The sequence below is a fragment of the Macaca mulatta genome, chromosome 5 (genome assembly GCF_049350105.2).
Source record: "Macaca mulatta isolate MMU2019108-1 chromosome 5, T2T-MMU8v2.0, whole genome shotgun sequence".
Classification (NCBI taxonomy): Eukaryota; Metazoa; Chordata; class Mammalia; order Primates; family Cercopithecidae; genus Macaca; species Macaca mulatta.
Genome location: NC_133410.1, coordinates 156,085,051 through 156,100,947, shown reverse-complemented (window position 1 = coordinate 156,100,947; position 15,897 = coordinate 156,085,051). Strand labels below are relative to the sequence as shown.

At 38.3% G+C, this 15,897-nt stretch overlaps 1 protein-coding gene across 1 annotated transcript in view; it reads right to left on the bottom strand.

Annotated features, from left to right (window-relative positions):
• EDNRA (endothelin receptor type A) overlaps positions 1-15,897 on the bottom strand; it is a 63,642-nt gene that overhangs the window by 8,231 nt on the left and 39,514 nt on the right. Inside the window, 2 exon segments of the mRNA NM_001261492.1 lie at positions 547-699; positions 3,929-4,127. Of these exon segments, the coding sequence (NP_001248421.1) occupies positions 547-699; positions 3,929-4,127 (352 nt within the window).

Here is a 15,897-nt window from a genome sequence, read left to right as displayed (position 1 = left end):
TTCTTCCACCTGAAATGCTTTCTGTCAACTTCTTCCCCATCAAATCCCATTTAGCCTCCAAGGTCTGGTTCATGAACAGCTTCCCCATGACTCTGTCTCATACCCTTCCTGGCTTTCCGTAGCACAGGCTACTTTTACCACACCTGTGATTCTATTTTCAAGTTGTTTTGCATGTGTATTTTATTTCTACAACGAGACTGTAAATCTGCATGGGGAGAAAGTCATATGCTTCTTTGTGTCCTGGTACAGTTCCAAGCCCAATTCAATGCATGAACTCACATACACACATGCTCAGTATACTCTTGGCAAAATAGAGGGATAGTTCTTCTCTCTCTGGGCCCAGCCTTCAGGACCACTTGTTTCACAAGCAGGCTTCCCATTTTACAAAAGAAATTTCTAACACTATTACCATAAAGAAAACAGTTACAAGATAGTATTTTTATTTTAGGAAATCAGGCTAATTCTACTAAAGATGGTATTTGCAGGCCTGCTGTTGTCAAGGACTAACCAGTCCTGGCCAGATTTTCATGATGTTATGGGATTTACCTGCTTAAGATGTTCACTGAGGGCAATTCTCAAGCTGCCATTCCTTCTGTTCAACATCTCACAAGTCATGAGGGTGTAGAAGATCGCAGTGCACACCAAGGGCATACAGAAATAGAACCCAAAGAGCCACCAGTCCTTTACATCTTGGTAGAACTTCAAAGTGAAAAAAAAAAAAAAAGAGAAAAAGAGGAGCAGAGTCATGTAAATTAACTGTGCTGTGCCTCTGGTAGCTTTAAGGTCTTTAAACTTGCAGATATGTCTTTAAAATCATGCTCTCTGGTTGCAGTAATGGGTTTGGGAGTGGTCCTCAAAACTCAATTAAATTGGAAACTTCAGAAATTATCCTGGCTTTAAACAACACATAAAGAAACTGCACTTACAAAAATTATCTTGACAAGGATATTTTCGTAGATGGATGGTTTCAACTACACAATGGAAGAGCCCTAATCAATAAAAATAATGTCCTTCTAAAGCTCATAAAACATGATTTTGAGACAAAAGAATATATAGATTTATCTTTATTTCTTGATGAACCTCAACATTTTGTTAGCGCCTGCTTTACTTTTGACTATTGTGGTGAAAGTGTATTTAACCTGAAACAGTGAAGGTTATGAATGGCTTGTCTGTGTAGCTTTGGTTAATAGGGGTTAACCCTCTGCCTGGTATGCCTGCTATGTGACCTCAAAGCCAGCCACTTTGAACATCAATAACTATACTCTTCTCCCTCCTTTAATACTTACCACCTGGAAACGACTGAAGCAGCATATCTCAACTGGGGCATATCTGGTATTATCTAACTGGGTGGGATTTATAAATACTAAGGTTATTCAGTTTTATGTCTGCTTAAAGAAGAAAACTTAATACCCTATAAAAATGGAAAATGAAAAATGATATCTAAATTCTTCTTCCCATGAAATTAATCACCAACTTGGGAAGAAATGCTTTTTCTTTCCTTATATGCTTCTTCAGATTGTTAATTTACTAAGGACAATGCAGTTCCCACAGTAAAAAAAAAAAAATCATGCTGCTCTGTAAAAAATGCGACAGTTTCTGAATATAGAAAGAGGCTAAGTGGGCTGCACTTATAACATGTCTATTAAAATAATCTAAAAATGGTTCCCAAAGACAAAAAATTTGGGGGAGGAGTTCTTGACTATTTTTATGCCACAGACCCTTTTGGAAGTCTGGTAAAGACTATAATGCCTTCTGAGAACAATAATTTTACATGCATAAAATAAAATACATAAGATTGCAATGGAAACCAATTACATTAACGCACAGCTATCAAAATATTAGAAATTAAATTTTGATATAGTAATATTGTGTTTATTCACAAATAACAAACCTAATGATGGTTCTAATAACTACCGAACTATTGAAGTATTGAAGTTCTGATGAGCATAAATAATATTTTGAGATTACACAAGTGTTACATGGTATGAAAATATCTGCTATTTTTATTACTGAAAAAGTCATGATACTGTTAAACACTATGGTGATTTGTTGGGTACATTCATAATGGAAGGAAATGATAAATTCAGTTAGAAGTTAGTGAAAATAAACATGTTGTTTCTTTTCCAACCAAGTTCACAGATCCCTGAATTCTATCCTCAGGTTAAATGCAAACTCCCAAAGGAGTTGGTTTATTCTAAACTGCTTACACAAACATTTCCCTGTTCCCAACACACTGTAGAAAGATTTCAGTCCTGAACTTATAAAAAGTCAGAAGCACTCTCTCTCTCTCTTTTTTTTTGAAGTGCAACACGAACACTCCTTTGAGCACCCGTTCTCCCTTCTTTTGTATCCTCTTTTTCCTGGTGCACTTGCTGACTGGGTATGAATGACCCAGAAGCAGCTGCAGAGGGTCTGGAGGCTGACCCTTGAGAGTGCTGAATGGAGTCCCCTGCCCCCTCCATGGCAAAGGCCCACAGAGAAGCGCGTAATACATCTCTTTGGAACTGATGTCATCCACATGGGTAGAGAGAGGCCTCTCATCAGTCTAGGGTAAAGTTGAAGAGCAAGAACAGAAAAAAGAGGGGAAATAAATTTAGGAAAAAAGAACAGGACTTCAGACTTGGAATGAACTCTAAAAAACTATCTGTTCAACTCATACCCTTTACTACAACCGTCTAGCCCACCCATGCCTGAAGGGTGGCTACCCTTTACTTGAACATGTCTAGAAAGGAGACTCCGTCTTTAAGAAACAGCCCATTTCGTTTTGTCCGGCTCTAAGGATTAGTAAGCTTCTTCTTATAGTGAACCTCTTTTCTCTAATGTTTGCGTCTGGAATATCTAGATTGCTTATTCACACTGCCCAAATTCTGACAATCTCCTACTGTCTGCTTTGTTTTTCACTTTGAAGACTGACCCAATAAGAAACTTCAATTTTAAGTTGTTGGTTTGGCAGTTTTCATGAGCACTTTTAATTTTAAAACAAGAATTTCCAAGCAGGATAACTGGTCAACTGTAAAACCACGAATTCTGTGAATTTTCCAAGTTGGGAAAGCATACTTTGAGATGTCTGTAAATAATTACATGTGGAATGTGAGCTACATGAAACTTACATCAAAGCACTAAATTACGCTGATTTAAGAGAAATAGTTGACAGAGCCAGACTCTGTCTCAAAAAAAAAAAAAAAAAAAAAAAAAAAAAAAAAAAGAGAAATAGTTATCCCTTTGGTTTTCCTCCTCATCCACATGTAACTAGTTTTGCAAAGAAAAGATGCATTTTAAATAGGTTTCCCAAAACACTCAGTCATGTGATTAAGCTTTTCAGAAAAACATTAATATGGTCAGGTGTATTAAAAAAAAACCGAATTTGTTAAACCAAAATATTCTTTTAAAAGTTCTACAATTTTATATTATTTGCATATTAGACATAGAAACCATTCTAATATAAGTACATGTAAGTACTACTCTCTACTTTGAATTAGTAAATTCATCTTTAAAGAATGTGAGAAATATGCTTCTCCCTAAGTGACATAAGATAAACATCAGTATGTCTTCCAGATGGAAATTGTTGTGTTGTATTCATTATTACAAAAACAAATATCATATGTACACACACACACACACACACACACACACACACACACACACCCCTAGTCCCTCTTTCTTAGTAAATTTGCTTTGGTATTCTTAGTGGTTTGGTGCAGAATAACAGATGTGTCTACCATTGTGGTATAATACAAGAGTGAAAGCCAAAATAACTGTTCTATTCAAGAATCTAGACACAGGTTTAACTACTTTTCAGGCAACTGAGGAATATTTGACAGAATAAACCACACTTGGCATTGTGGTGATGTCATCAAGTCTCAAGATGGTGAAGTCTAACGGAGGACCTCCTCCCTTCCCCAGTTAATTCATTTTAAACGTTTAGTACCTCCATGAATTTTGACGTAGCATTGAGCATACAGGTTTTATGCTGTTCACCCCTATATTCAAAGGGTACCATGACGAAGCCAATCGCTTCAGGAATGGCCAGGATGAAGGACAGGATCCAGATGGAGACAATTTCAATGGCAGTTACCAAAGGAATCCCAATTCCCTGAACACGACTCCAGGAGGCAACTGCTCTGTACCTGAAAGAAACGGTAATGGAACCAAGTTGTTAGGAACTTTTAAATGTATTTCAATTAAACAAAAATTGTAAGTGCTGGGAAGCTCCTCCCCATTGCCAATACCAGTAATTGGCTTTTTAGGAATTTTCTGAGTCTTGACATGAAAACCAAGTGGGGCTTTTTTTTTTTTTTTTTTTTTTGAGACGGAGTCTCGCTCTGTCGCCCAGGCTGCCAGGCTGGAGTTCAGTGGTGGGATCTCAGCTCACTGCAAGCTCCGCCTCCCAGGTTCATGCCATTCTGCCCCCTCGGCCTCCCGAGTAGCTGGGACTACAGGCACCTGCCACCACACCCGGCTAACTTTTTTTTTGTATTTTTAGTCGAGATGGGCTTTCACCGTGTCAGCTAGGATGGTCTCGATCTCCTAACCTTGTGATCTGCCCGCCTCAGCCTCCCAAAGTGTTGGGTTTACAGGCATGAGCCACCACACCTGGCCACAAATGGGGCTTTTAAGAGTTCCACCCATTTGGAAATCAATTGCCTGGAAGGCCTGAGTCTGAGGTCTTCATTTGGTCTAGTGAAATCTTAAGAGAGTTTAGAATGTGGCAGTAACAGACAGTTGTGCCTATGTCTTTTAAGCTGGGGGAGAAATTGGATGGATGGGAGGGATCATGAAAGCTGCTCATACTTGTTATAGTCATATCTTATTCCTCTTTATAAAATAAAAAAAGAAACCTTAAAGCATTATTTATGAAGTGGGCCTAGATGTCCTTGAGTGAATAATAACCACAGATATTCCATTGTTTCCTCCCTTCTTTCACCCCCAAAATGTGAGCACAGTGGGCTTGTACCAGGTGGCAGTTTTAGTAAATACCTATTTGTGGTAAATGTTAAAGAGGGACTATATCACTCCCATTATAGCCCTGTGCTAGAGTAGATAAAACTTACTTAAAAATACTTTGGTTCCTAACCTTTAGGGTTTACAATCTAACAGAAAAGAATGGTTCATACAGAGTATACAACATAAATGTGACTGAACAATTATGTCAGTCAAAAAACTATCTGGCAATAAGAAATTATGCTCACCTTATTTTTTACTTCACTATTTTAATGATAATAATCACATTTAAATGTTATGTCTAAGGAAGGTTTGGTTTAGAAATTCTGTGCTCTTCGACCTGATATGATGGTCTGATGCTAACTGCTTTTAGACTTACTATTAAGAAGAGGCCTGTGACATGGTATGGTATTTTTGTGGCCTCATTCCTGAAATTTTTGTTGCTGCCGTAGTGGAAAAGAAACATTTTCTTTTTATAGTTTTCATTAGATAGTGCCAGAAGAAGGCTGTGAAACAGACCAAATGCATTGGAGACAGGTGCTCATGGGTTTTGCAGCACATACAAAGTAATGTAGAAGATTAATCAATAAAGCCAAGGCAATATACAAGCTACCCATATCCACCAAGACGAGCCCCATCAGTTACATTTAGTGTACTGTCTCAGTACAGTTACACAGTACATGCGTGAAAACACAACTCTTAGAATTATGCTGACTTGATTCTTCACCAGAATTGCCTAGAGATGAGCATGTACAGATTTGTGTATTTTATGATGATGCCACATGGCATACTGTATAGCACAATTTGCTGGAGAAATGTTTTATAAAAGATTTTTAGGGTAAATAAGATTTGTGTACAATAAAAATCTCAAAAAAGTCCAGATTATTTCAAAATGGGATAAAATACAGCTATGCAAACAGACCAAGAAAATCCTTTTATGATCTAACCAAGACTGAATTTTAAAATTTATGGTTATTTCCATAAATTGTCCAGTGGGATAAAAATCGTTGTTTATTTTTCTTTGTTCCCTTATTAAACTGGCAGCCTGATACCCAGTAAAAGCTAAGAGGAATGGAGACGGGATGTCTATATCCCAAGGCTGTCAACGGAGTTACATCTATTTTTTCTTCCCTTCTCTCAGGTTGTTTACCAGGGAAGGTGATTTAAATAAAACACCCTATTTCAATAGAGAGTACGAAAGCCTGATTTCCCTGCCAGGATTTGGGGTGAAAGTGGCTTAAGGAATAAAATGTGGTCAACATGTTCTTATGGTGAACATATTCACAGACCAGCTTCATTTTTATAAAGTGCCATGAGTTCCCAGAATATTACACATCCATAATCCAATGTAAATGCAACATTCACAAATAAGTAGAAGTCATTTTTAGAGTCTAGTTTAGCAAATAATTCACGATCAGTCTGCTCCTTCATTAACCCACTCGCTGAGAATTAGAATATTTTCCACTTATAAGTGGATAACATCTCCATATCTTGATAACATCTCCATGAGATAAGGGGAAAACGACCATAAGAGCAATTAGAAACAATCATTTGTGATCATGAAGGTGGGGAAAGGTATGGAAACCATGAAACACTGGATGTTTCAAAACTGATTTCTATTTGGAATATAATGGCACAACACACTGACACACAAATATGCTTTTCTTATGAGATGCGATTATAAACAGCCTTCTATCTAGTCAGTATGTATATACATCTCTCTCTGTATATCTATGACATCTTCAGTTGTCATGGAAAATCTGCAAGTGTAGATTCCACCACTGACAACTGCTGTTCCAGAAAGAATCCCTCCTCTCTGAAATGCTTTCTTCACTTGGTTTTCACCACAGTCTCCCAGTTTTCCTTCTGACTTACTGGCCACTCCTTCTCATTTACCTGGCTGGACCCTGTTTTCTCCACAAATTCTTAGCACTGGATTTGTCTGAGGGCTTAGTGCTCAGATGTTGTTTCTATCTATGCGCTCTCCTTTGGTGATCTCATCTAGTCTCATGGCTTTAGTATCATTTTAACTATCCGTCTACTGGTAATTCCTAAATTTATACCTCTAGCCTGGTGCCTCACCTTTAACTCTAGACTTGTATCTCCAACTGCTTACTTGCGAGCTCCACTAGGACACCTAATAAGCATCTAACACTCCCAAATCAGCCCTTGTTTTCCTTGCCACTAAACCTTTCTGCAGTTTTTCCCATCTCTGGCCCCAAACACTGGGTTAGATTTTACTCCTCTTCCACCACACATCCAATCCTTCAGCAAATCTTGCAACAACTTCCTTCAAGATATATCCAAAGGCAACCACTTTTCACCATCGTACCTGTTATCGCAGTGCCTTGATGATGGCCATAGCTTCCTAACTGATCTCCCTATGTCCACCTTGCTTTGCCACAGCCTACTCTGAACATAGCAACTGGAGTGAGGCTGTTATGTCAGACCATAGCACCCTCTGCTCCAAACCCCCCAGTGGCTTCCCACCCCTGTGAGAATGCCCACAGGTGTCCTCACAGCTGCTTCCTCACTTCCTTCAGGTTTTTACTCACTTGGAGTTTTTCACGGAAGCCTTCCCCGGAAACCCTAAAGTTTGCCAACTCCCCCTCCACAATTGTTTCTCTTACCCTGATTCATTTTCCCCCAAAGCACTACTATGCTCTATTTATTTATTTGGTTTATCATCTATGCTCTCCCCTCTCCTTTAGAATATAAGTTCTCAGCTGGGTGCGTTGCCTCATGCCTGCAATCCCAGCACTTTGGGAGGCTGAAGGGGGTGATCGCTTGACACCCTGGGCAACATGGTGAAATTCCATCTCTACAAAAATACAAAAATTAGCCAGGCATGGTGGTGCGTGCCTATAGTTCCAGCTACTTGGGAGGCTGGGGTGGGAGGATCCGCTGAGCCCAGGGAGGTTGAGGCTGCAGTGATCTGTGATCATGGCACTGCACTCCAGCCTGGGCGACAGAGTAAGATCCTGTCTGGAAAAAAAAAAAAAAAAAAAGAAAGAAAAGAAAAAAAGTGAAAAAAAGCATGTAAGCTTCATAAGGACTGACATTTTGTATGTTGGTCACAATACCTAGAACCACAAATGCCGAATAAGTACCTGTTGAATGAAGTGTCTTTTTGTTGGCGTTTTCATGTATGTTACCATGCATGTACCTTACCTTAATTGGCTAGGGAATTCTTAATCTCTAGGGAATTCCGGTGACGAATCAGTCAGCATAATTCTAAGAGTTGTGTTTACACAGATGTACTGTGTAAACTTACCTTACCTTAATTGGCTAAAGCTAATAACACACTACATTCTGATCATTTTCCTATTTTTCAAGCTAGCCATGAATTAGGCCACAGATTAAAAGCAAATACTTTTAGAGGTCTAGATTCAATAATTTAAAGGAGGGATTTATGGGCTGATCTTTCTGCCCCATATGTTCCAGTTGGGAACCTGAGAACTGGCATCTTGCCACATCCTCTGCCTGGTCTCCAGTGAACCTGGGGCGTCTGGACCACGGCTCAGCGCTGCCAACTCCTGGTAGAGCCTTTTCCCATTATATCACCTTGTACCCTGTCATGTGATAGGCCAAAATAAAAGTATAACATATATATTTTATTCATGTAAAGATGTTTGTTAGTGCCTGTATCTATAAATAGAGTTTTACATGTTATCAAGGCCAGAGGCATTTAATGCATGTTTATTGAATCTTGAAGGTGTGGTCTGGGACAGTCATTAAGTTTAAAAATGTTTATTCTTGAAAGAACTTTAAAACATTATAAAATAAAACTTAAAAAGATCACTTCAACAAAATCTTTTTTTTTTTTTTAACTCTTTTCTTGTTTTTATTCTCATAGGCATAGTTTGAATAGACTATAATCCTATGACTCACAATTTTTAAATTTTAGCTTAATTTACATTAAAAATACTCTCATATGTTTCTACATAGGCGTGGCACTTATCAATTTAATGGCTACACAGTATAACAAGATTTTGATATAATTTACCTGAATCTTTTTTCTATGTTCACATCATTTCTAGTGTTTCACAGCTGTCAATAAGATCGCTATAAGCTTGTTTGTACATGTAATTTTTTTCTTTCTGAATGATTTTTCTGGATTAATTATCTTGAGTAGGATTACTGGATCAGGGAATAAATAGGTGGCTGAAGTGCCTTAAAAAAGAAGTTTCTACCAAGTGCCTGTCAATGAATGCTTGCCTGTGTTAGCATTTATTATTTATTCTTATTTGCCACTTCCATAAGGTGCAGTGCCACCCCTATCTTGACCTCTGCACATCTTTAATTAACAGCAAACTTGATCATTTGTAATGGTTGTTAATGATTTATATCTCTCACACCATAGGGAGGTTTGGAAGCTAAATACTAGCAGGAAGAATTCTTCTTTAGAGACAGGGTCTTACTCTGTCATCCAGGCTGAAGTGCAGCGCACAGTCATAGCTGCGGCCTCAAACACCTGTGCTCCATTAAGGGATCCTCCTACCTCAGGCTCCTCAGTAGCTAGGAGTATGGGTGCCCACCACCATGCCAGGCTAATTTTTAAAAATATTTTTTGTAGAGACAGGGATCTCGCTATGTTGTCCAGGCTAGTCTCGAATTCCTGACTTCAAGCCATCCTCTTGCTTTGGCCTTCTAAGGCTGAGCCACTGCAACTGCTTGGCCAATTCCAATTTAGAAGAGAATCAGGTATGGTGAATTAAAAGAGAGCCGCAAATGCTTTACCACTTCTTCAGCTGAGTTCTTAAATTGAGCTGACCTGTGACTACTTTGATCAATTGAGTGTGGCTAGAATGATGTTTTGCAGGTCCAGGTCTGGCTTCTGACAGGAGCCTTGAGCCTGCTGGAGCAAAAACGTTGCGAGGACCCTGAGACTACATGAGGGGGAGATGGGCTCTGCTGAGCTCAGACTTCCAGCTGTCCTTGCTAAGGTGCCAGGCATGTGTGTGTTGGACCTCTGAAACAAGCTCAGAGTCAGTTGAAGTCCACCAACCCCAGCTGAAGTGACAAGGAGCAGAAGAATTGCCCAAATTCCTGACCTTCAACATGGCGAGATATGATAAAATGGTTGCTGTTCTGAATTGCTAAGTTTTGGGGTAGTTATCCAAGAGAAATGGGGTAGCAAAATTAACCAATTGCTTTATCTTGACAATAGAATAAGAAAAAAGAACAAATAACTCAGTGCAATAGTGAACAGACCCCCAAATAAGATCCTATTGCCTTAGCCAGCCTTGGACTTTGTCCAGTTCCTCGCTCATGTCTTCTGGCTCAGACCCTTCCTCTGTGTCTTCACTATTGTCATGATGCAATAGAAAACCATAACACCAAGAAAATAAGGAGAAACCAAGTCCAACTCTAACAAAGAAGTTTTTCTGAAAACCACCTTCATGTTTCTTGAGTTAGGATATGTCTTTGAGAATATCACAGAGACCACTGAGCAATTATTTGAAATGATAGGTTCAAGAACTGACATCAGGTTTTCAGCCATATAAAACAAAGCTGCCTTATTAATGGATCTTTGCAACTTTTCCAAGTATCTAATAACACATCACTCTGGAATAGTTGTTAAAAGAGTTTTATCTTTTTACAGCCTTCTTCCCCAGGCAACTTTTAACAAGTTGGATCTGTACCCAGACCTTTTTACTGGTCTGACTCCATCATCATCATCTTCCACTTTAACACGACTTAGCAAAGAGCAACAGTGATCCCTCCTATCCCCCTCCTGCTGCTGCTTTTTTTTTTTTTTTTTGCCTCCAAACAAACTCAAAGTAATATATAAAACATGTCACTTTCAGCATGTAAAAATACCTATTTTAATAGCTGGTAATGGCTGGTTATTCATTTTTGTTGGGAAGAGTTTATTCATTATAGAAGTATACTGCCTTAGAATTTAAAAGGTATTTCACCAAGAAAGCTGGATTGGGGTCAAAATTTGTTTTTGAATTTCTTCAGTTCCTGATTTATCTTTTTCTCAAGTGATCAAGGATGTGAAGCTAGAGTCGTGGAGAATTATTCAAAAGGTTAAACTGAGACAAGTCCATAGTTGAAATTAGCAACGAAAACCTATCCATTCTGGCAGAAATCTCATGCTTTCTCTCAGTCCTGTTTCCCTTATTCAGATTAAAAGCTGATAGTGAGAAAGCTAGATCTTTTCTTTGATCTTACATCATTCTGTAATCATTCATTAATGAAGTAATAAAGAAATCCTATAGAACTTGGATGTACGGGTTCTCTCATTTTCTTTCAAACAACTCTGAAATGTGAGATAATAATTATATTTTAAAAATACTGTGTAAAAACTTCATGGGAACTCTTTGTCCTGGGCCATAATTTATTCAGCTCATAAAATGAAAGCAGGGATTCACAAACTGCAACAGGTTCCAAACTCTCTTTTTATTCCCTGTTTTATTTGAAAAAGTTTTTTTTTAATTTTTTTTAATTTTTTTTTTATAGTAGAATATAATGCAACCAAATGAAGAGTTAAAGCAAATGGAATCTTATCTTCAGGAATTAAGTGTGAATGATTCATTCTCTCGTGTGAAAGCTTTTGAAATAGAAATGTCAAATAGATTCCCTACATACAAGTCCTGGAGCTTATAGTCAATACCAAATGAAATGTAAAATAGTAAAGTGTGTGTCTAGGGAACAAAGAATGATTAGTTTATTTTCAAGGAAAAACCTTTTGGATTAAGGCTGATTTTTTTGTGAGAGTGGAATTTTAAAATAGTTCATCTCCTTGATCTACAACTCAGATCAAATCTTAATGAGATAGATTCTTGGCATTATGTTTTCTTTCTTTCTTTTCTCCTTGTTTCTTATCTTTCTTTTCCTTCGCTTTCCTCCTTCAGTCCATCCTTTCTTTTTAACTAAGAATGACTCACATTTCATTTGATACACAACTATTTATCGTGATGGAACATCTTATTTCTTGTTCTTCATGCATGAGATGAAGAGAGGAGGTGGTATGGGTGAGGTGACCCAACACTAGACATAGGAATCTATGACCTAACCTTCCCCCATCTCCCCGACTCAACACGGCATGATTGAAGCTGGGTATGATGCTTCGAGATCCCCTCAAAGAAGAAAGAGGAGGCAGAACAAAAACGTGAGGAGGAACCAGCTCTGCCCCCTGGGCCTGTGAGAGGAGTGACAAATATTTTCCCCAGCTTATTACTTGTTTTTTTTTTGTTTTTTAAGTTTTATGAATGTTTAATCTGAAAGTTTTAAAGTACTATATCATAAAATATATTTATAATTTTATCCAGAATTTCTACCATTCTTTTTAAGTTCAGAAGGGTCTTCCTTCCCTTTCCAGAGATCAAAAAGATAGTCTATTTTCTTCTACTGCTTTATGGTATAAACAAAAAATAAAATTCTAAGCCCCTCAAATAACTGAATGGACCCCTTCTCTTGGCCAAGGGGATTTCAAAGAAACCTAAAAAACGAGTTCAGGCCATGATGGGAAGGGGATGTCGGACCTGCCTCTTCATACTTTCCTCTCTTTGGAATTCAGGCACAACAGGCCAGCATTAACATTAAAATAGATCTTAAGACAACAAAACAGACTCTCTGTAGCAGTTAGATACCAAATCCCAACCATACTCTAGTATAGCATCACATGACAGAGAGAAGGCCCTGAAAGAAATAGAAGTATTTCACTCCGAAATATATTTATTTGACCTATTTTGAAATGACCCTGTATAGCCATCTCTTGTGGGGAAAATTTATGTTCTGTAGATAATTCCCTTCCATTTCCAGGTCTTTTCCTGATCCAGGAGAGATTTAACTAAGAGTCTGGCACCTTTTAAGATCTGATAAGAGGCATTAACCATCTATTCTCAGACTACCTGGAGGTTTCATCTACATAGAACCTTGGCTTCCACAATCTCCTTATCCTAATCCCAAGCACTTCTTGTCAGCATTTGCTGACTTCAAATCTTTAGGCAAAACTTAACTCTTTCAACTAAATGCCAGTCAGGAAATATTTTAATCCACCTATGACCTGGAGGTACCGCCCTGCCCTCCTCGCCCACCCTCCACTTCAAGATGTCCCACATTTCCAGGCCAAACCACTGTAAACCTTACATGTATGGATTTATGTTTTTGCCCATAACTTCTGTCTCCCGCAAATGTATAAAATTAAACTGTAACTCAACAACCTTGGGCACAGGTTCTTGGGACGTCCTGAGGCTGTGTCACAGGTCATGATCTTCACATTTGGTTCAGAATACATCTCTTCAACTGTTTTTCAGAGTTTGACTTTCTTTGTCAACAATGGTTTGAGTTTTTACGTGCTTGAGTATAGTGGTTAAGAATGCAGACTACCAACATTTGATTACTGGCTCCAGCACTTAGTAGCCATGCTGACTTGGTTAATCTCTTTCAACCTCAGCTTCCCTATCTGTAAAGTGGAGATAACACACCAACTATCACAGTTACATAAACTAATTTTTTTTTTTTTTTTTTTTTTGAGACAGTCTCACTCCATCACCCAGCCTGGAGTGCAGTTGTCTAATCTCGGCTCACTGCAACTTCCGCCTCCCGGGTTCAAGCGATTCTTGTGCCTTAGCCTCCCAAGTAGCTGGGACTACAGGTGCCTGCCACCATGCCCAGCTAATTTTTGTATTGTTTGTAGAGATGGGGTTTAACCTGTTGGGCAGCCTGGTCTTGAACTCCTGGCTTCAAGCGATCCGCCCACCTTGGCCTCACAAAGTGCTAGGATTACAGGCATGAGCCACCTCACCCAGCCCTAAACTAATTTTTGTAAAGTATTTTCAACAGGGCCTAACACTTAGTAATACTCAATAAATGGTAATAATTATAAATATTATTATTGATATGTAGCAGAAGACTTTAACATGCTTTTTCCCTCAGATGGCTAAATAGCATTATTTGTTGATAAAACTTTCCTTCCCTGATTATATTCAAAGTGATTTCAGCCTGTATTATTAATACATTCTTGTGTATTCCAGCCCGAGTCGAGTTTTCCCACTGATTTGTCAGTGTGCTCATGGGTTTGCATTATATTGTTTAAAACACTGTAGCTTTATAGCACTTAAAATGACCACATAGGCCACTGCATTCTAGTCTGGGTGACAGAGCAAGACCCTGTATTTTAATAAAAAGAAAAATCATATAGGAAGAACATGTGTGTGGGACATATTGATCTTTTTTCAAAATGTCATGATTATTTTCCCATTTCTTTTCTCTACATGAATTTTAGAGTTACAACTAAAAAATTTAATTAGATATTATAATGAAAATACACAGTTACATCTCTGAAAGAAATGTAACTTGATGATATGCAGCTTGATGAATACAGGAAAAATTTTACTTGTATTAGCAATGTAAAAGAGGCGATTTAATGCCTTTAATTTTTAGATAATAGAACACGTTGAATGAAAGAAGAAATGATGTTGGGATGCTGGGAGTGGGAACATCAGAGTGAGAATTTATTAGTGAATCAAATCCACATCGTAAGTGTTTATTCAGCTTTTTATGGTCTGAGGTACCAGAATCTATTTAGTCAAGTAGAGTTTATACAGTTGCCACTTATGGTAGGCAAGTGTTTTTATGCAGCAGCCTTTAACATCTAATATAATGTAGACATAACCCAAAGAGACCCTAGGCTTTCCTGCAAATCAGTGAAGGGTCTTATTAATAGATGATAAAATTATTTCTAATCTTTGGGTTTATCATTGCAATGGGAACATTTTTGTCAATGGTATGATTGCATTTTAAATTACTAATGAAATTATTTTTTGTGTTTTATTTTTAATAATACTAACGATTTTTATTTTGTGTTTCACAGTTAAAGTCATTTATTTATTTATTCATTCCTGGACTCAGGTGATTCTCCCACCTTAGCCTCCTGAATAGCTGGGACTACAGGCATGCACCACCATGCCCAGCTAATTTTTTGTATTTTTGGTAGAGATAGGGTTTTACTATATTACCCAGGCTAGTTTCAAACTCTTGGGCTCAAGCAATCAGCCCACCTTGGCCTCCTAAAGTGCTAGGATTACAGGTGTGAGCCACCGTGCCCAGCTGACATAAATTTATAACAAGGATACCATTCTAATTTTCTAATTACTGACTGAATGCACATTTTTATGTTTTAACAGTAACAATTTTTGTCCTAACAATAATTATAAATGTAAAATAACAGAATATCTGTAAACACTTTTTTTTTTTTTTTAGACGGAGTCTCGCTCAGTCGCCCAGGCTGGGGTGCAGTGGCCGGATCTCAGCTCACTGCAAGCTCCGCCTCCCGGGTTCACACCGTTCTCCTGCCTCAGCCTCCTGTGTAGCTGGGACTACAGGCGCCCGCCACCGCGCCCAGCTAAATTTTTTGTATTTTTAGTAGAGACGGGGTTTCACCGTGTTAGTCAGGATGGTCTCGATCTCCTGACCTCGTGATCCGCCCATCTCGGCCTCCCAAAGTGCTGGGATTACAGGCGTGAGCCACCGCGCCCGGCCTATCTGTAAACACTTTAATGTTCTTTAGGGGAGTGGGCTTTTTATTTCTATAATGATGAGACTCAGGTTCCCTCATAAAGTGTCAGGGAATAAGTTAGAATGAAAACCTCTTTTAAATTGTATGTAGGCTAATTAAATAGGCCATTATACACCACTTGTGTGAGATTATAGTAAATATAAAAGAGTACCACAGAATGTGTTATAAAGTTCCTAATTTCATTCTTTATCATTGCTGCTATGAAAACCAGAAGGTAAAGAAAATACCATCTAGAAGTTCACAGAATTCAGAAGGGCTTCTTTAGAGAACTCTTAACAATCGTGTGCGGATTCTGGAAAGACTAAGGGACATTTGATGGAGTTTTCAGAATTGGAAAAAGGGATGCTTCTGGTGTTGCCTTCTTTTTAAAACTTATGAAACATTTCAGCCTTTCAAAAAGGCAGGGAGAAGAACATAGCAATATG